Consider the following 22,242-nt stretch of genomic DNA (forward strand, 5'->3'; position numbering starts at 1 on the left):
TTGTTAAAGCTGGGGTCACACTAAACGACAGCGACGTCGCTGTTACGTCACCATTTTCTGTGACGTAGCAGCGACCTTGTAAGTCGCTGTTATGATCGCTGCTTAGCTGTCAAACACAGCAGCCGAAGCAGCGATCATAACGACATGCGTCGCTGTTCTGCAACATGTGCAGAGAGCAGGGAGCCGCGCACACTGAGCGCTGGCTCCTTGCTCTCCTAGCTACAGTACACATCGGGTTAATTACACGATGTGTACTGCAACTACATGTGCACAGAGCAGGAGCCGGCGCTGGCAGCGTGAGAGCGGCGGAGGCTGGTAACGAAGGTAAATATCGGGTAACCACCTTGGTTACCCGATGTTTACCTTGGTTACAGCTTACCGCAGCTGCCAGACGCCGGCTCCTGCTCCCTGCTCGCTTCATTTCGTCGCTCTCTCGCTGTCACACACAGCGATCTGTGCGTTACAGCGGGAGAGCGACGACCAAAAAATGAAGCTGGACATTCAGCAACGAGCGGCGACCTCACAGCAGGGGCCAGCTCGTTGCTGGATGTCACACACAGCGACGGGACGTCGCTGCAACGTCACAGAAAATGGTGACGTAGCAGCGACGTCGTTGTCGCTGTGTGTGACACCACCTTAAGGGAAATCAACAAATGCTGATCACACCAGGGGATGATTAAGGAATCAAAGGGAACAGGACACTTGACACCCACCCGGACTTCCAGTCTGCACAGATTTACACCATCCACCATCAGATAAGATTTACAAAGAGGAATATACAGTCATACATCAGTGAGTATTACAAATATTGTGAAAATAACATAGCTTAAATCACAGGAAGCAGAGTTATATACCAGAACACATATTCAGCCAATGCAGGGGGGAGAAGACAATTCACTTGACAGGAAGCAGAGTTATATACCTGTGGAGCCCTGACACGCTGGCCGTATACCAGACACAGTCCTGACCCACTGTCCGTTTACCGCACACAACCCTGACTATAACCGCATGTCCCTGCCTGGCCTACGTGTCTGGACTTTAATGTAATCAGGCCTAGGTCAACATCTAGTGGGCGACTTTGTTCTCAGCATGGGACTCATCCAATACAAGCCTGTAGTTTCTGGAAACTTGTCCATATTAAGCCACATACTCAAAAAGTGGCCGTGAACCCTGTCCCAGCAAGGGGGTGGATCTAAGGAGAGGTGGAAGAATCAGCCACATGTTTAGTTGATGCTGTCTGGTGAAGGGCTAGGATCTGTTGCTGATGCCAGGTTCTGGTGCCCATGTATAGACTATTGGACAGTGAAGATCGGCTGGCACGTGGGATTGTGTTGTCTTGGCCATGCTGCTGGATTTAAGGAACTCATCTAAGGACTGTTGTTGCACTTTCCTTGGCGTCGGATTGCCGGGTGTCGCCCCCGGATCTGTTTCCTTTGTGTGGACTCACTGTGGACTCTAAAGAACCATTTTGATATTGGATGTTCTATGCTCCCTGCCTCAATAAAACTTGATGGATTGTTCATTGGCCTGGTGTCTTTGCCTGCTCTGTTGCATACCCAGTCACACTGACACGCTTTCCGTATACCGCACACAGTCCTGACACGCTGGCCGTTTACCACACACAGCCCTCACCCACTGGTCTTATACCGCACACCTCCCTGACACACTGGTTATGTACCGCACACAGTCCTGACACAATGGCCGAATAACTCACATTATACTCACACACAGCCCTGACACACTGGCCATATACAGCACACATGCACTGGACATACTGTAGACTGTACACGGCATGCCCACCCCGTACCCATACCTCCCAACTGCCCCCGATTTCAGCGGCACTGTCCTGATTTGAGGGCTTTCACCTGCAGTCCCGCTGCTCACTGCTTTTGTCTTGGCTCCTCTTCCCAGTGCAGTGAATAAATTAACTTAAGACAAGCAGTGCATAAATTAATTTCTCATCTGTTCTGGTTTACTGGATGGGCGAGAACTTCCGAGCTACTGCCTAAACTGTGAGACAAGGGAGGATTTGGTAATCTTGGCCAGAAGCAAATTATTCAGCTACATAAAGATATAGATAGATCTATACTGCATCTCTATGTAGGTGAAGGAAAACATAATATTCTTTTGTTCCTGTAAAACTACTATAAAGAAATGAGAAAAAAATGATAAAAGTGTAATTTTATTTTTCTCCCCACTCTTGGAACCTAACCTGTAGTTTTAGAGTTGCCCTAGCTGTGGAGCCACAGGCTCAGGTGACATTGGAGAGAGGATTTTATATACAGTAGATGAATAACTACACAGCAGATTACACTGGACATAGAGATCCATTGTACAGAGCAGCATCTCTATCTCCTGTATTCTAGAGGGAGAGTAAAAGAATTTTTTTTTAATTTAATAAAATATAATATTGTAATTTTTAAAATTAATAATATTTTAAAAAAATAATAAATATCACAAATCAGCAAATAACATGCACATATTTAAATGTCTGTAATTGTAACGACCCGAACAACACAGCAATCAGATTTTTTAGCGATCAGATTTTTTATGGGGATTGGTAAATGGCGAAAAAATTGGTGCAATTTTTTTTTTTATTAACCCCTTAATGACCGCGGGCAGTAATATTGCGTCCCAGCGGTCATAGTGTTAATCCCCACCAGTGATCCGCGGACATTTGTACAGCTAACATGGGTGCCTCACAGGCACGAGTGGAATCGCGTTCCACCCATGCCTTTTAACCCCTTAAATGGCGCTGTCAAAATGTGACAGTGCCATTTTCAACGCGGTCGTGCTAAAACTTACAGGCTCATGTGATTCCGATGGTTGTCATGGTAGCACAGGGTCATGTGAAGACTCCTGTAGCTCTCATGACTCAGGTTCTGTAACAAGCAGCCGAGTACTGCAGGTTACAAGAGATGAGCTTTTCTCACGATCTGAGCTGGGCTGCTCTGATCGGGAAAAAACAATGAGTGATGCTTATAGCCCCCTAGGGGGACTATTTAAAAAAAAAAAAAAAAAGTTTTGAAAAATTAAAAAAAAAAACTTAAGTTCAAATCACCCTCCTTTTGCCCAATTGAAAATTAAAGGGTTAAAAAAATTACTCACATTTGGTATCGCCATGTTCAGAAATGCCCTATCAAAATATAAAATTAATTAATCTGATCGATAAACGGCGTAGTAGCAAAAAAAAAATCCAAACGCCAAAATTACGTTTTTTGGTCACCGCAAATTTTGCACAAAATACAATAACAGGTGATCAAAACATAGCATCTGCACAAAAGTGGTACTGTTAAAAATGTTAGCTTGAGATGCAAAAAATAAGCTGTGACTAAGCCATAGATGCTGAAAAATGAGAACTCTACGGGTCACAGAAAATGACGTAAAACATATACCACTTTTTTTGGAGAAACTTCTGATTTTTTTTTACCCCCTTAGGTAAAAGTAAGCCTATTCATGTTTGGTGTCTACGAACTCGTACCAAACAAATGTGCAATCGCACTTATTTTCCACATTTGAATTTTTTTGCCATTTTCCAGTACACTATATGGTAAAACTCATGATTTCTTTTAAAATTAAAAATCGCTGTCCTGGTTTGGACGTATTAACGTCATCAAGATGGATGTTCTCCCTCGTTTTCTATATATCTTTCAAACGGCCCCTATAGCACTACCTTCTTTTTTCTTTACCAGAATACAGTCAGTTATTAACAAATTTGTGTGGGGAGGCAGGAGCTCTCGGGTGGGGAGGAGAGTGTTGAGTAGAGTTAAGGGAGAGCGGGGGGCAGGGTTGCCAGACTTTAAAAAGTACCACAAGGCGTCCCTACTGCTGAGACTTCTGGATTGGCAATTTAATAGGAGCACTAAACAATGGGTGAGTCTGGAGCAGGTTTGCTCTGAAACGCCCCTGCGGTTCCTCCCATGAATCACACCGCTGCGGAGGGGATAGATAGATGGAGAGGCGGAGTTTCTCAAGGCATTGCTGAGGGTCTGGGACGTTGAGTGCAGGAGGGGATCTCTCTCAAGGGGTCCTGGTCCACTCTCACCGCTTTTCTCTAACTCGGAGTTTCCCCCAGGGGTGGAAGTTGAGCGTTTCTTATGTTGGAGGAGGAGCGAGGACACACGGATAGCCCAGACTTTGCACGGTTTGGAGGTACCGCCCTTTTCGTCCCTTTTGCTCCCAGAGGGCCGGCATCCAACGGCTTGGCTGGAATACCTTCAACTTAGGTAGTTTTTGATGGCTGATAACATACTTGGGCTTTTTGCGGTCCCGCCCACAAAATTTGAACAATTATTTTTGCTGGAGGATTCTCCCGGGCATCTTTTCTCACTGGTTTACTCCTTCCTGACTACAGAGGCGGATATGAGGGACCTTAAATATATCGAGAAGTGGAATAGAGATTTGGGGACTCCCATTCCGGAGGACTGGATAAAGTACTTTATCCTCACCCATAAATTTTCCATTACCTCCGACGCACAGGAAAAAAATTAAAAGATTCTGACCCGTTGGTACAGGTGCCCAGATACTCTACACACAATATTTCCTGGGGTTTCAGATAGTTGCTGGAGGTGCGGAAGGGAGAAGGGGACAATGCTGCATATCTGGTGGGACTGCCCATTGATAAAGCCTTTCTGGAAGTCCGTGTTCAAGGCATACTCTATAAATTAGCGGAGAGCAGTTGGTGAGTTCCCCTCAGATGGCATTGCTTTTAATCCTCCCGGGATCACTTAAATCATAGAAAATGGGCCTCCTGAGATTCTGTCTTACAGCGGCACGCATGGTGATCCCAAGATACTGGAGATCGACTGGGGTGCCATCTATGAGGGAGTGGTTTGCGGAGATGGCCATCATTCACAGGATGGAGTCCCTCACGGCAGAGACCAATGACTCAGTGGATAAATTCCTTAGGATCTGGACCCCCTGGACCCTGGCTCTTGATTCCCTACCATTTCAGAACCTTATTGGTAACTCATAACTTGTGTTACGTCAGTCCAATGTAGCGGTCCGAGTACTGGGGAAGTAATCCCTACCAATGCTTCCCTCCCTCTCTTTCTGCTGCTCTTCTCCCCCCCCCCTCCTTTTCTCTTCCCTATCTTTCCCTCTTACTACTTTCTTTTCTTTCTGGTTCTAGTTAAATCTTCTAATTTTTTTTTGGCAGTGGCCTCGTTTTGGTTGAGGCGTATTTCTCCTTTGGAAGGAGACTGTTCGTATTATCAAATATGGTTACATGTCCTATGCGTGCCTTATGGTAGTTAGTAAGAGAGGATGTATTAGTTAGGACGTGGATTATATTTTTCTCTGTAAGTTGACATGTAGTAATCACTTATTTGAATCTTACTTTTTTTTTTTCCTGTAAATTGTCTTGTTTACTTTAATAAAGAAAGATTAATCATAAAATTTAACATTGTTCCGCAAAAAACAAGCCCTTATATGTCTATATTGTCTGAAAATATAAAAGGTAACGGCTCTCGGAAGAAGGGTGGCGAAAAAGGAGTGCAATATCGAACGGTGAAGGGGTTAAAAGCCATAAAAATTGTAACACTGAGGCTGTGTTCACACGTTGCTTAAATGCTTCCTGTTTTCTGCAGGTGTCCGCACCACACAACGCAATAACAATTTTCTCTGATTATTGTGCTTGCTGCGTTTGTGTTTTCCCTGATATTTGATGCCTGTTTGGTGCAGATGTGAATCCGGTATTTTAATGCTACAATACTAAATAAATACTACAGAAAAGCTTTGATTCTGCATTTAAAAATACACCATTTTTTTCAGGCTCCACAATGAAGCCTATAGAGAAAAAAAAAGACACAAAACCGCACAGTTCAGTAGGCTTTTCTTCTGCTTTTTTGTTTGCACATAAATTCTGCTGTATTTAACTGTCCAAACAAAGTGGATGTGATTCCATGAAAGACGCCGCTGAACTCTGCGGTTCTGGTGTGTTATTTTTCACTTGAGGTTTTATGTGGAGCCTAAAAAAAAAACGCAGGAAAAAACTGCGGTTACTTTTTTAGGCCTCTTTCACACGTCCTTGAAAATCACGCACGTTTTTCACGGGCGTGTCAAAGGTCCGTATTGCCCTCGGTGAGCAGTGTGTATGGCTCACGTGTGTTCTCCGTGTGTTATCCGTGATAACACACGGAGAACGGCTAATTTCTACTCACCTGTCCCTGGCCTCGCTGTCCGTGGTGCTGATCTTCAGTCTCAGGTCCTGCCGACTCCCCACTGCTGCTGCTTCGGCTGCAGTGAAGTGAATATTCAATGAGCATAATGAGTGGGGGTCGGAAGCAAGTGACAGCAGCGGTAGAGACTGCAGGGCTGGAGAAGGTGAGTAAAGTTTTTTTTTTTCATCGCAGACACATGTGTTTTCTCCAGTGCGTGTCACGGAACACATCCGTGTGGTCCATTTGTGTTATGTGTAACACCCGTGATGCCGGAGATAAAACTGACATCTTGCCGTGAGGAACACACGGACACACGTATGTACGCCACGGACACATGTTCCGTGCGTGAATACATACGTGTATCCAACACCATAGGAAAACCAAGGTCTACGTGTGTACGTGTCTCCAGTTCGTGAGGAAAATGACCAAACACGTACGTGTGAAAGAGGCCTTAAGTGCAGAATGGAAGCTTTTCTGTACTATAAAAACACTTAAAAACATATTCACATCTGCACCAAAAACGCATTAAATAATGGAGAAAAGGCATAAAAAAATGCAGCAAAAATGGATTGTGTAGTTTGGTGCACACAGCGGCAGAAAACAAAATCACCAGATTTCTGCAATGTGTGACCACAGCTTTACAGACTCAAAGCAACGTCACACAGTGAAGGTTATATAAACATGAGAAATAGAGCTGATCGGACTCGCAAAAAAACGGGACCATGTGGTCCCTACTAAATTAAAAAAAAAACCACAATCTGCTCCGGAATCCAATTCAATAAGTCTATGGGGACCAGAATCCAAAATTAAAAACGTTGGAGGAAGGGATAGGGGGTAGGAGCATATGCGGTGTACTCACTGAGGCTGTGTCATGGCGGCAAACTCCTTCCGGGTCCCTTCTGGAGCCGACAATTGAATATTGACTGCTTTGCCTGCCCATCGGCGCATGTACCGTATTTTTCGGACCATAAGACGCACTTTTTTCCCCCCAAATGTTGGGGGAAAGTGGGGGGTGTGTCTTATGGTCTGACTATAAGGCTGCGGGGAATGAGGGTGCCACGGTGGAGCGGGTCATCGGCGGCATGAGCAGGCTGTAGCAGCCTGCCGTGACCACGTGGGCCCGCTCATTACATATGCACGCCCATCCTCCCGCCCATCATCTCTGAGCGAAACCGGCGCTGACAGGTGGGGGGTGCGTGCATAATTAGCAGCCGGCCGTGATCACCCCTGGCAACTACAGCCTGGAGTGATCATGTGCGGCTGTATTCACTGCCCCCCGTGCATCATTATCAGCGCGGGGTGCAGTGAATCAGTGTACTCACCCGTCACCGTGTGTGGAGCCGCCCCCCTGCAGCATCGCGTCTTCCTGTCTGTGCCGGCGGTCAGCTGATCTGGACACTAGCGGCACGCACCGCGATGACGTCATCGCTGTGCGCGCCGCTAGTATCCACCAGAATCAATCAGCTTACCGCCGGCACAGACAGGAAGACGCGATGCTGCAGGCAACGGTGACGGCTCCACACAGCGGCGCTGCAGCTGAAACAGAGATCGGTGCTTCAGGGAGTGAGGAAGGGTAAGTATAAACGTTTATTTTTTTTTTCCTGTGCCACAGGATACATGCCATTTACCAGGATGGGGGTATATCATGAGCAGGATGGATGGGGGTATTTCATGAGCAGGATGGATGGGGGGTATATCATGAGCAGGATGGATGGGGGTATTTCATGAGCAGGATGGATGGGGGGTATATCATGAGCAGGATGGATGGGGGTATATCATGAGCAGGATGGATGGGGGTATATCATGAGCAGGATGGATGGGGGCATTTCATGAGCAGGATGGATGGGGGCATATCATGAGCAGGATGGATAGGGGCATATCATGAGCAGGATGGATGGGGGTATATCATGAGCAGGATGGATGGGGGGTATATTAGCAGGATGGGGGGTATATGACCAGGATCATATACAAGGCAGGAGGATCCTTATCAGGATGGGGTACCTTAGTAGAGAATTTGGGGACATTACCCCCATAACAGTGTCAGCAGCAGATCCTCGCCCCATAACAGTGTGTCATGACCATATTTTTTGGTTAAAATTTTATTTTCCTATTTTCCTCCTCTAAAACCAGGGTGCGTCTTATAGTCCGGTGCGTCTTATAGTCCGAAAAATACGGTAATTGGTTGCAGTTAAACGCGCCTCCACCCTGAGTGGCAGTGTGTCAACTGACTGCAACCAATCAGAGGCGCTGGAACAGCCGGTGGGGTCAGTATGGTGATATAACAATAAATAAATAAAACAATTGGCGCAGGATCCCCCATATTCTGATACCAGCACAGATAAAGCCCACGGCTGCAGCCCCCAGCTGTCAGACTTTATCATGGCTGTGTATCAAAATAAAGCTGGAGTCACACGTGCGAGGGACTCGCATCACATCACCCGGCAGCTGCACACTCTGACAGGTGCGTTCAGTTACACAGAAACACATGCTGCCGACCCGCTTTTGTCAAAAGAGAGTGTGCGGCTGTGCCGGATGATGCAAGTCCCTCGCAAGTGTGATTCCAGCCTAGGAGAAACCACATGCAGAATTTTTATTATTATTATTTAAATAATTAATATTTAAAAAAACGATGTGCAGTCCCCCCCAATTTTGATACCCAGCCAAGATAAAAGCCGGCTGAGGGCTGGTATTCTCAGCCTGCATCCGCCCGGTATTGCCACATCCATTAGATGTGACAATCTTGGCGCTTTACCGGCTCTTCCCAATTCCCTGGTGCGGTGGCAATCGGGGTAATGAGGGGTAACAGCGCACAGCTGCTACTAAACCCTAGATTAAAGATGCCCCAGGCGTCTATCAGATGCCTGCATCACTAATCTATAAGTGAAAGTTAAACACGGACACCAAAAAAATCCTTGTTTGGAAGAAAATACAAAAAACCACCTCCTTCACCACTTTGTTAACCCCAAACACCCCTCTAGGTCTGATGTAATCCACACGAGGTGCCACGGATATTCAGCTCTGCTACATCTGAATATCACAGTGAGCCGCCATAAAGCACGACCGATCGCAGTGAGCTCCAGAGAATGAATTAGCTGCGCAAGGAGCAGTGACGTCACTCAGGTCATTTGCGGTCACAGCTGTAGGTTCCCACGGTCCTTCACCTGTGATCGCAGGTAACCTGTCCTCAAGTGGAGGTCACTGAGTTCACAGACCTGCATCTCCTAGCAGAAAATCAAAGGTTTTTTTGGCTAAGAGATGCAGATTTGGTGCTGACATTTTTACACCATATTCCTGCACCCAATCTACACCTCCATGCAAAAAAACCATTTTTTACGCATGTTTTTGGCGAATTTTGTGCCAGAAGGTAGACATTTTGTGCAGAAATTGTCTGCACCAGATTTCAGCACCAAATTTCCACCTCCTGGCAGAAAATTGTTTGTTTTGGGGGTGTTTTTTTTGCATTTTTGGCCCAAGGGATGCAAATTTGGTGCTGAAATTTGTACACCATATTACTGCACCCAATGTACACCTCTGGCAAAAAAAGAAAACAAAAGGCGTTTTTTTTTTTTACACATTTTGTGCCACAGCTTTGTGCCAGTAGGTGCACATTTGGTGCTGATATTGTCTGCATCAGATTTCAACACCAAATTTGCATTTTTTTTTTTGTTACTTAAAATAAAAACCCCACATGCGGGGACAGCCAATTTTGATACCTAGCCAAGATAAAGCCAGCTGGGGGCTAGTATTCTCAGCCCGCAGCTGCCCAGTATTGCCGCATCCATTTAGTGTGACAATCTCGGTGCTTTACCGACTCTTCCCGTTTCCCTGGTGCGGTGGCATTCAGGGTAATAGAAGGGGTTAATAACAGCGCACAGCTGCTACTAAAACCTAGGTTTGTGCTGGCACAGGCGTCTATGAGTTACCTGCATTACTAACCTGTAAATGAAAGTTAATAAATACAGAGAAAAAAAATCCTTTATTTGGAATACAATACAAAACGCACCCTCCTTCACCACTTTATTACCCACCAACACAGTGCAGGTGCGGCGTAATCCACACGAGATCCCACGCCGCTTTCAGCTCTGCTACATCTCACAGTGAGCAGCCATAGAACACAACCACCAGCTGTGAGTGCAATGACTGACCCGCGATGAGAGATGACTGCAGTTAGATGCTGTCATAAGTTGGGGGCGCGTCTGACTGCAACTAATTACAGACGACAGGACGGCCGGTGAGCAGGGATAGCACGGAATGCTGTGTGTATGCGATGAGCCTATTGCGCAGAACAGGAAATTAATGCGAGACCTGGAAGCAGTTTGCCACCATGACAGCAAGTAAGTATTGTTTTCTTTATTTTCGCTTTACTTTCCCCAAAGCCGAATCCGGATCATGCACCTGGAATCCCGGGCCTGGGTCCGGCACATGGGCATCTTTGCAACCGCGCGGATACGGACTTTTACAGTCCAGGTCCGCTCAGCCTTAATGAGAAAGTTCTGGCTGCTGTGACTATGAATGAAAGAGCAGTCTGAGGCATCACTGCCAAATGGGTGTGGCTAGGGGCGTGGTCAAAATTTGCTGCTACGTGCCCCGCATACATTATCCAACTTTCTGTTCTGTTGGAAGGTATGCTCACACCCCATACACGGTACGCACACCCACGGACGCGGCATTCACACCCTAGACACGGCACGAAAACCCCGGATGCGGCAAGCACACAGCACTCACACACTGGACATATGCTGCACATGTAAGATGGAGGCATCAGCTGAGCTCAAGGGCTACAGCAGAAATCAGCCGGGCACTGACTGGTTAATGTGTGGCTAATCAGCGCTGGATTCATTGTCTACTGCAGACCTGGGCAAGGGGCGGCCCGCGGGCCACATCCGGCCCGCCTACTCTCTGTGACCGGCCCACCTGGCTCAGGGCGTCTTTGCTGGCCGGTCAGTTATGAGGGCAATCTGACCTGTTGTCCGGAGCTCCAGGCTCCGGGAGGCCCGTGGTCAGATTGCCCTCATCACACGCTGCGTGCCGGACAGGGAACAGAGGAAAGATCCTGCAGCTCCGCACAGTCAGTGTAGGCAGCGAAACGCAGGAATCTCTCCTCTGTTCCCTGTCCGACACCTTTCTCTGTGACACATGCGCGCGCCCTGATATCGTCAGTACGCGCGCGCGCGCGTGTGTGTGTGTCATTTGAAAAGTTCCCACCCAGCAGGAGAAGCTGCAGCGGCGGAGCCTGTACGGAGGGAAGAAGCAGCGGCGGGGGCTCCTAGGAATACAGCGTCGGCGCAGCCTGGGCATGTGAAAGAAGCCGCTCAGCGGAGGGCTCGTACGGAGGTGCCTGAGGAGGGACAGTAAGAAGAGAGAGGTGAGTGGTTACTAGTAACCTGCGGGGACAATGGGGGGCGGGCGGGCGGGGGGGTTAACTGTTGACAAATATTTGGGGTGCAGTGGTTTAGTATATGGGAATGTAGTTTTACAGGTGTGATATATAGGGGGGGTGTAGTATATAGTGGTGTAGTATATAGGGGTGTAGTGGTGTAGTATAATACAGGTGTATATAGGGGTGTAGTATAATACGTACGTTGTGATTCTGCCGAGATGCCACACTTGGGTACATTCCCAACTGGCGACCCTAAACAGCTGCAGGGGGACCAGCCTGGGGGCATATACCCCTCTGTCCCCAGCTCAGCACATTTATATAATACAACGGTTGGGCCTGGAATGTGTGGACGTGACCGGCTTGGGGGGTGTGTTTGGCTATGTTTTCGCCCCAGACAACTCCAGGACCACGTGGACTTAGAAAAATAATGTTTATTTTCCGTCTGGAAATGTAGGGCTGCATTTAGAACACGCCCCTATCATGTGTTATGTCATGTGATAGGGGCGTGTTGAAATGACGACATACCTGGAAGGAGCCCATATGCTCTAGCATCTACCATAATACACCTGCACACACTACATGTATATTGCACAATGCACATCGCACACATACACTGTACAGATCTCTGTATATACATGACATTTATACTGTGTAACATGTTCCTGTGTTGTCTGCAGGTTTCCATATTCTCCAGGTGATGCACGGCTGTGAGCTGAGAGATGACGGCAGCATCACAGGGTACGTGCAGTTCGGATATGATGGGAGAGAGTTCATGGCCCTGGACACACAGACATGGACATTTCTCCCCACCATGGCCGAGGCTCAAATTACCGCACAGAAATGGAACAGTCCAGAGGTACAAGTGGGGGAGAGACACAAGAATTATCTGAAGATTGAATGTATTAAGTTTCTGAAGAAACATGTGGAGAACGGGAGAGAAGATCTGGAGAGGAGAGGTGAGCACCATCATCACAGCTCCACTGCCTGTGCTCAGTCCTGTCACATCTGTGATATGTGTAATGTATATGAGTGATGTGCGCGGTATGATGTGAGTGATATTTGTATCGGTGATCTATGTGTGACCCGGGCTGTACCTGTAGTTCCCGCTGTCCTGGGCCCTCACAATGAATACTCCCCATACAGGTAATAAGCCTCCGCCGCCTCCTGATGTTTATTCTATAAATCCCTCTTTTCTTACATTTCCGCTCTCCTGTTTTTCCTTCTAGCCATGTGTGATTCTCTGACAGCTCAGTGTTACTAGTTGGCAGCGTCTTGCATAGACTGAGATTGTCCATTCGGTGCTGACAGGGCCATATTGTGCAGGGACACAGCAGGTCTGCTCCATGTATTTATACATTTCCAGGAGGAATAACAGAGGAACTGCACAATGCAGAGTAATAAGAAAAGATGCTCCAGAATTGTTATTTAAAGCACGCCAATCACCAGGATTTCCTTATAAACTAAAGCCGGTGCTATACTGGCGCTATCAGGCTGATTCTATACATACCTTTAGTGGTGAGATCGGACGTATAGTTTCTAACATACAGGCAAGTAAAGCTTGTGAAATGCACTGTTATTTGATTGATAGGTGCTGCAGAATATCTAATAGGTCATAGGATGACCAATTCAAAATGACAACAGTCACTACCTTTTTGCAAAAATATAAGAAATATTTTATTAGTATAATAAATAGCAAAAAAGTGACATAACACAATGACAACAGCATTAGACAAAGATCAGGCTTCAACAAGGAGACACCATCACAGGTCACCATCACAACCTCTCCATGAAACAGAGAAACGCTTTAAGCGAATTGAAATCCATGGAGGGGATTGTAATCAAACCTGCGGACAAAGGCGGGAACGTGGTCATCTGGCCAGTCCAGATGTATGAGCGGGAAGCCTTTAAACAGTTGAGAAACCAGGATGCATATATCTCATTGTCTTACAACCCCACTGGTGAATTTATGGTGAATTGGTTGGTGTTCTGGATATGGCTCTGTCCCGGGGAATTATTACCAAAAGAGTGTATGAGGGGCTCCACATCAAATTTCCAGTAACTCCAACTTTTTATTTGCTGCCCAAGATACATAAGAACCCCAGTTGTCCCCCAGGGCGTCCTATTGTCTCTGGCATAGGAGGGCTATGCGACCCAATTTGTAAATTCATTGAATACTATCTGCACCCATTGGTTGAAACGCTCCCCTCCTATGTCAGAGATACGTCGGACGTCCTGAGGCGGATTGACGGATTGTATCTTGATCATGGTTCTATCTTGGTGGCAGCTGATGTGGAGTCCCTCTATTCCTGTATCCAGCACAAGGATGGGCTGTTGGCAACCAAGTTTTTCCTGCGAATGAGCCGCTGGGAGACGTCTATGCAGGATTTGGTCCTCGAACTCCTGGAGTTCATCCTGACACGGAATTTTTTTCTTTTCAAGGATCGGTTCTTCCTCCAGAAGCGTGGCACTGCAATGGGCGCGGCGTGCGCGCCGTCGTACGCAAATCTCTTTCTCGGCTATTGGGAGAGGGAGATTTTCGGCGACGGCGCCTGCGCCGCCTCCCATTTGCAGTGCTGGCTAAGATACATCGATGACGTTTTCATCATCTGGGGGGGAACCGACCTTGAATTATCTTCTTTTATTTCTACTTTGAATTCCAATGATCGTAATGTCAGGATGACCTTCAGGAGTGATTCGGAGTCCATGGACTTTTTGGATATTAACATCTCTATTCAATCTGATAGGTCTGTTCAGACTGACGTTTTTCGGAAGGAGACGTCGGTGAACAGTCTATTACATGCATCATCCTCCCACCTGTCCTCAACCATTAGGGCAATCCCTGTGGGACAGTTTTTGAGGATTAGGAGGATATGCTCTTCTAATGAGTCCTTTGCTACACAGTCCGGAGATCTGTCCCAGCGGTTCAGGGACAGGGGATACAGTGCTCGGAATGTGAAACGAGCCCATTCCAGGGCCAGAGCCACTCCTAGACACCAACTTTTGTCTGTACCCAATAAAACGGAGCCTAGCATTGGACCAATACGGTTCATATCCACTTTCAATAACCAGTGGGGTGAGATAAGACGCATTCTTGACAAACATTGGTCTGTTTTGAAAACGGAACCTTCTTTGGCGAAGGCTCTCTCTGATCATCCCCTCATGACGGCAAGGAGGGGTAGGAATCTGCGAGATATCTTGGTGCACAGCCACTATGTGCATCGTGATGTCCTTCCATTTAACATCGGGAAACCAAGATGGGGTTGTTTTCCCTGTGGTTCGTGTATCGCCTGCAAAAATATTGATAGGGCCTGCTCTTTTTTGTCAGCAGATGGTACAAAAGAGTTCACAATTAGGCATTACATCTCGTGTAACACCGATCATGTAATCTATCTGGCAAAATGCGGATGCAATCTGCTGTATGTCGGTTTGACAACCCGACAATTTCGGGTGCGTACACGCGAACATGTCAGAGACATTGTGGCGGCAAAGGATGTTGAGGATTTGAACTCTCTTCGTACCATCCCTCGACATTATAAGACGCATCACGATTGTAATCCGGCATCTTTTAGAGTGAAGGCTATCGACAAACTACATCTGGGTTCGAGGGACGGCAATTACCAGCAGGCATTGTCGCGCCTTGAATGCAGAGGATTGTCATTTTGGGCACTATGACACCTGGGGGACTTAATGATTGTATTCGTTGGTCTCAGCGGATGTTATGGTATTGCCCGTGTATGTATATGGTTTTTGGGGTAATGTAAGAGGGGATTGTCTCTCTTTCTATATTTAGTCCCCAAATATCAGGATTTATGGTTTCGGACGCACATACATACCGCCGTCTCTTTTGCCCTCTTCCTTGCCCATTCTTCTAATGGCCGCGGCTGTGGAGCGCGTGCGCGCTGTGACTCCGGGCATGCTCGCGTCGGCCGGCTTCCGTTACGGAGTGACGCGTGCGCTCTGTGTGACGACACAGGAAGCGCCCGCGTCAGATCCGGGAATGCCCTATGACGCGGCCCACTGCCGGAGTCCCACCCCGCACGCGACCAATCGCTGCCCGGCTGGACAGGGGAGCGGTATATTTAAACGCAGTTCCTCTATGTGACAGTACACCACGGCCCCCCGAAGAAGACATCGAAACGTGCGCGTCGGGGCACGTTTTACTCGGGTTCCACCTTCCTCATTATGGGTGAGTGCAGCACAGGGACTTTTGTATGTTAATGTGATGCATTTTGATTAATACTTGTCCCTGCTATAATTGTGGTGTGGTACATGGTCTGACCCTCCGGGTATTGGATCCCCTATGTATGTTGATCCCTTTTGGTGCACACTATAACAGGTGTGCGCATCTCGGATCATTGGGTTTATCTGGGTCCATTATCCGTTGTTTTCTCTGGCCATGTCCCACCTATTATTTGGGTGATTCTGCCTCCCCAATGAACGGTGGACTCCTGGTTCTTTTGTGTCAGTGACATCTCCTTGTTGAAGCCTGATCTTTGTCTAATGCTGTTGTCATTGTGTTATGTCACTTTTTTGCTATTTATTATACTAATAAAATATTTGTTATATTTTTGCAAAAAGGTAGTGACTGTTGTCATTTTGAATTGGTCATCCTATGACCTCGTGACTACTATTCCCATAGTCCTCTTGTTTCTATATCAATTAATAGGGTGTAGTCTGTATTTTATGTTATAATTATTTGTCACATTTTGCCCTCATCTCCTCAAGAATATCTAATAGGTGGGTCGGGTTTTGATAGTTATTCCCTCCCCTGTCTGACTGATGTCTTTCCTCCCCTCCCATCCTTCCTCCCCCTGTCTCTGTTATTTATGCTAATTACAGTATATCACAGATTTACTAGATCTCTTCACTAAGATGGTGTCAGAGTTGGCGCCTGCACATGTCTCTTATCTCCGGTGCCATCTTTGTGAAGACAGTGAGACATCATCTTATTGTTTTGTGGCCTATGAGAGGGCGGCGCATGCGCTTCTGCAGTCACAGGTAAAAGGTATGTATAGAATCCGCATGAGAGCGCCAGTATAGAAAATCCTGATGGTTGGTTCTCTTTAATGGGAAATAGAAGGCTTTGCTAAAATAGACCTGTCAGGAGAGGTGATAGGTTTATTTAACCCCTTATCAGTATTAGACATACCAGTACATCCAGTGTTGGCTCAATATTTTTGTTTGGCTCTCAGGAACTGAGCCGCCCCATTCCCGGCAAATGATGGCTGCGATATTCATCCATCATCACCCAAGAGACAATCACAGAGTGCCTGGCAGTCAGGGGTCTCGCTGAGGTCTCTGCCGGTCTTCATCAGGACTTTCATCCTATGAAGACCGGCCTGTGGCTGAGCTTCATCAGAGATAGAGATTCCTCCTATATACAGCAATGCTGCGGTGCTGCAGTGTATTGTACAAGTGATCAGCCGACCACAGGTTCAGGTCTTCCAAAAGAAATACAAAATATAGTAAAAAAAAACAAAAAAAACCAACTTTCAAAATAGGGGAAAAAAGTTATTTTTGAATATTAAAAATAAATAAAAAGCCACCAGCTGAGGATTATCTCCACATTCATCAACTTCCAACCTATAAAAATTATAAAATTAATTAAACCAACCAGTAAACACTGTAATGAAAAAATTATATTCAAAACTCAAAAGTTGCATTTTTTCAGCTGCTGCAACATTGAGGGATAAAGCAAGAAGCGATGAAAATGTCGTATCAGCCCCAAGACGGTGTCAGTAATAAATATCAGCTCTACACAAATACCGGCCCCTCACATCATCAGCAGCCGAAACATGAACACATTACAGGTTTCGGAAATGGCGACTCAAACAACACATTTTTTCTTTAATGTATTTCCCCCCAAAAAATTTTATCATTTAAAACTAAAGCTGTGCATGTTTGGGATTGCTGTAATCACACTAAAGGGGGCTTTACACGCTACGACATCGCTAATGCTAAGTCGTTGAGGTCACGGAATTGGTGACGCACATCTGGCCGCATTAGCGATGCCGTTGCGTGTGACACCGATGAGCGATTTTGCATCGTTGCAAAAACGTGCAAAATCGCTCATCGGTGACATGGGGGTCCATTCTCAAAAATCGTTACTGCAGCAGTAACGAATTTGTTCCTCGTTCCTGCGGCAGCACACATCGCTCCGTGTGACACCGCAGGAACGAGGAACCTCTCCTCACCTGCCTCCCGGCCGCAATGAGGAAGGAAGGAGGTGGGCGGGATGTTACGTCCCGCTCATCTCCGCTGCTATTGGGAGGCGGTTCAGTGACGCTGCAGTGACGTTGCTGTGATGCCGCACGGACCGCCCCCTTAGAAAGGAGGCGGTTCGCCGGTCACAGCGACGTCGCCGGACAGGTAAGTATGTGTGACAGGTCTGGGCGATGTTGTGCGCCACGGGCAGCGATTTGCCCGTGTCGCACAACAGATGGGGGCGGGTACCCACACTAGCGATATCTGGACCGATTTCGCAGTGTGTAAAGCCCGCTTAACCCGAAGAATTATATTGTCAGGTAATTTCTACTGTGTAATGAATGCAGTAAGTTCAAGAAAAATTATAGTGGAATCGCAATTTTTTCGTTTGCGACATAGCTCCACTTAGAATTTTTTTCCTGTTTTTCAGTACATTACAGTGGCAAACATACCATACCGGTCCTGCAGCATCGGGGCCCAAAGGTTCAGGGGGCCCTCGCTGGCCGATAAATAATGAGGGCAATCTGACCTTTCTTCATCGTTCCTTATGGGAGACCCAGACCATGGGTGTATAGCTTCTGCCTCCGGAGGACACACAAAGTACTACACTAAAAAGTGTAGCTCCTCCCTCCGAGCATATACACCCCCTGGATGACCATATCCAGCCAGTTCAATGCTTTGTGTTCAGGAGGTCACACACACATGCATTCTCATCTGATTTTTGATTTTAAAGAATTGGAAGAAAAGCGGGTCCAAGCTGGACTCCCGGCATGTCCCTTCTCACCCCACTGTGTCGGCGGTGCTGTTAAGGTTGATTTTACAAGGCTGGAGCCTTCACATGCCGCACTCCTTCACCATCCCTCGGGCTCTGGTTTGAAGTGGGAGCCATCACGGTTCTCACTGCTTTGCAGGAGACCGGTCTCCATCCGCAGCCCTTTCAGGACCCTGCCGGACGGAGTGCTCATCCCTCAGGGACCTGGCCCTGCGTCTCATAAGCTAAGTATTGAGACGTTATTGAGGGGTCCCTTGTACATTTATTGTGGGGAGAGTGTGTTATTTAACTTTCCTGTGTTTTCCGGCCGGTTCTCTGGTTTTCTCCTGAGAACCGCGCCGAGGGTGCCTGCTTGTCGGCCGCATGGAGAAATTTAGGCCCCGGCTTCGGCTGCGGCCTACTTTCGTTTTCACTGCCCCTGCATGTCAGTCATGCAGGGGAACAGTGCGGCGCCGCCCACCGGCCGTTCAGCACAGGGGAGGACACTCCTCCCTGAGATGTTTCCCTCCCCTGTATTCCTCCTTGGCCCTCCGGTTCCCGCTCTTGGACCAAACCCCGCCCCCCCTCCTCACTCCGGCGCCATTTTCTCAGCGTTCACACGCTGATCGGCGCTGACTGCTGCAGCTCTGCAACCTGTCTGGGGGTCCAAGCTGTGGCATCCGGAGGGCACACAGAACGGTCTGGTTGTGGACTCTTATACACTCTCTGGGGGTAATTCTGAAGGAGTGTGTTCTTTACTGCAGAACCTCCACCTCAGCAGCATGTCTCTCACTAGGAGCAAGGCTGCAAAGCTTTATTCTATATGCACTGCATGTCAGCTCATACTGCCTGAACCGAGCACATATCCACATTGTGATGCCTGCTCTAACATGGTGGTGCCTCAGCCTGGAGTCTCCCCAGGGGTCCCTCCGGCTGCCCCGGCCCCGGTGGCTGAACCCCCGGCTTGGGTAGCATCGTTTTCTAATGCTATTTCCCAGTCCTTTGCCGACTCCATTGGACAGCTATCCCGGACTCTGCTGACCATGCATCAGCCCCCTTCTCAGGGCGCCTCTGCTGCTCCGGCACGCTCTGCAGAGCTCACAGGGGATTTTTCATCTGTTCCCAGACCCCGTCCTCCTAAACGGAGACGCAGGGACTCTTATCCTTCCTCGTCCCACGGCTCTGATTCACGAGCTGAATCGCAGGGCGAGGAGGATACCTCTATGTACCCCATTGATCTCACCGAAGGTGATGCGGATGTTAGTGATTTGATTGCGTCCATTAATTCCGTACTGGACCTCAATCCACCAGTGTCAGAGGAACAATCCTCTCTGGTAGAAAAACACCAGTTTACCTCACCTAAGAGAGCAAGGAGTATGTTTTTTAACCACTCCAGTTTTCAGGCCACTGTGACCAAGCCCAGGGCCTGTCCTGACAAACGCTTTCCAAAGCGTAGTTCTGATGACAGTTTTCCCTTTCCACCAGAGGTGGTCAAGGAGTGGGCTCATTCACCTAAGGTAGATCCTCCGGTGTCTAGAATCTCAGCCCGGACAGTTGTATCTGTGGCGGATGGCACCTCACTTAAGGATTCCACTGACCGCCAGGTTGACCTGCTGGCCAAATCTGTATATGAAGCGGCAGGGGCCTCGTTCTCCCCGTCTTTTGCAGCAGTGTGGGCTCTTAAGGCCGTCTCTGCTTCTCTGGCGGAGATGCATTCCCTCACCAGGGACTCTTTGCCCGAAATGGTTGCCTTAACTTCCCAGGCTTCGGCTTTTTCATCCTATGCCATGTCTGCCATTCTGGAGGCTTCTCACCGCACGGCGGTGGCTTCCGCTAATTCCCTCGTGATCCACAGGATCTTGTGGCTTCGAGAGTGGAAAGCAGATGCTTCTTCCAAGAAGTACCTTGCTGGGCTCCCTTTTGCTGGGTCCCGGCTGTTCGGTGAACAACTGGATGAAATTATTAAGGAAGCTACTGGCGGGAAGAGTACTTCCTTGCCACAAACTAAAACCAGGAAACCTGTCTAGGGCAGGAACCAGTCGAGGTTTCGTTCCTCTAACTGGTCATCCTCTAAGCCCTCAGCCTCGTCCACTAACTCAGCCAAGGATCGAAAACCTAGCTGGCGCACGAAGCCGCGCCCTCAGAAGAACGGAGGAGCCGCTGCCACTAAGGCAGCCTCCTCTTGACTATTTGGCCGCGCCAGCAACGTCCTTAGTCGGTGGCAGGCTCTCCCACTTTGGCGACGTGTGGTTTCAACACGTCTCCGATCAGTGGGTGCGGGATATCTCCCACGGTTACAGGATATAATTCTCTTCCAGCCCGCCAAACAGATTTTTTCTGTCCACTCCCCCCTGCTCCAAGGCCGCCGCCTTCTCTCAGGCCGTGGCATCCTTGCAGGCCAACGGAGTAATTGTACCGGTTCCCGCCCGGGAACGGTTCAGAGGTTTCTACTCAAATCTCTTCCTAGTCCCCAAGAAGGACGGTTCCTTCCGGCCCATCCTAGATCTCAAGCTTCTCAACAAGCATGTTCAGGTGAGGCACTAACGCATGGAATCTCTGCGATCAGTCATTGCCTCAATGACCCAAGGAGATTTTTTAGCATCCATCGACATCAGAGATGCCTATTTGCATGTGCCAATTGCAGTTTCACACCAGCGTTGGCTATGTTTTGCAATCGGAGAGGAACATTTCCAATTCGTAGCTCTCCCCTTCGGGTTAGCCACGGCCCCTCGAGTATTCACCAAGGTCATTGCAGCAGTTGTTGCGGTTCTGCACCTCCAGGGGTTAGCAGTGATTCCTTACCTGGACGACCTTCTAGTCAAGGCTTCATCCAGTGCAGACTGTCAGCGGAGTGTCTCGCTCACTCTCACCACGCTTGTTCAATTCGGGTGGCTTGTCAATCTGCCCAAGTCCACTCTGACCCCGACACAGAGACTTACGTACCTAGGGATGCAATTCGAGACTCTGCCGGCACTTGTGAAGCTGCCCTTAGTCAAATAGCAGTCCCTTCATCTGGCGGTGCGCTCTCTGTTGAGGCCCCGCCGTCATTCCATCAGGCACCTCATGCAGGTGCTGGGTCAGATGGTGGCGTCAATGGAAGCGGTTCCCTTTGCCCAGTTCCATCTGCGTCCTCTGCAGCTGGACATTCTCCGCTGTTGGGACAAGCGGACCTCTTCCTTGCACAGGCTGGTAACTGTCGCCACAGACCAGGAGCTCTCTTCAGTGGTGGCTTCGGCCCCTCTCTCTGTCCCAGGGACGCTCCTTTCTGATCCCGTCCTGGGTGATTCTCACCACGGATGCCAGTCTATCCGGCTGGGGAGCAGTGTTTCTCCACCACCGAGCACAGAGCACTTGGACTCCGTCCGAATCAGCCCTCTCGATCAATGTGCTGGAAATCAGAGCTGTGCTCCTAGCCCTCGTAGCCTTTCACCACCTGTTGGCGGGCAAGCACATTCGAGTTCAGTCAGACAACGCGACAGCAGTTGCCTACATCAATCACCAGGGCGGGACTCGCAGCCGCCTAGCAATGTTGGAGGTTCAACGTATCCTTCAGTGGACGGAGGACTCCAAGTCCACCATATCCGCAGTCCACATCCCAGGCGTAGAAAACTGGGAGGCAGATTATCTCAGCCGTCAAACCGTGGACAGCGGCGAGTGGGCCCTGCATCCGGCAGTGTTCCGGTCAATCTGCCGCAAGTGGGGCACTCCGGAAGTGGACCTAATGGCATCCCGGTTTACGTGGCTCG

At 48.3% G+C, this 22,242-nt stretch overlaps 1 protein-coding gene across 1 annotated transcript in view; it reads left to right on the plus strand.

Moving 5' to 3' along the window:
- LOC142256577 (class I histocompatibility antigen, F10 alpha chain-like) overlaps positions 1-22,242 on the plus strand; it is a 139,329-nt gene that overhangs the window by 51,424 nt on the left and 65,663 nt on the right. Inside the window, exon 3 of the mRNA XM_075328334.1 lies at positions 12,219-12,497. Coding sequence (XP_075184449.1) covers positions 12,219-12,497 — 279 coding nt within the window. The remainder of the gene's footprint in view (positions 1-12,218; positions 12,498-22,242) is intronic.

The sequence above is a fragment of the Anomaloglossus baeobatrachus genome, chromosome 1, assembly GCF_048569485.1.
Source record: "Anomaloglossus baeobatrachus isolate aAnoBae1 chromosome 1, aAnoBae1.hap1, whole genome shotgun sequence".
NCBI lineage: Eukaryota > Metazoa > Chordata > Amphibia > Anura > Aromobatidae > Anomaloglossus > Anomaloglossus baeobatrachus.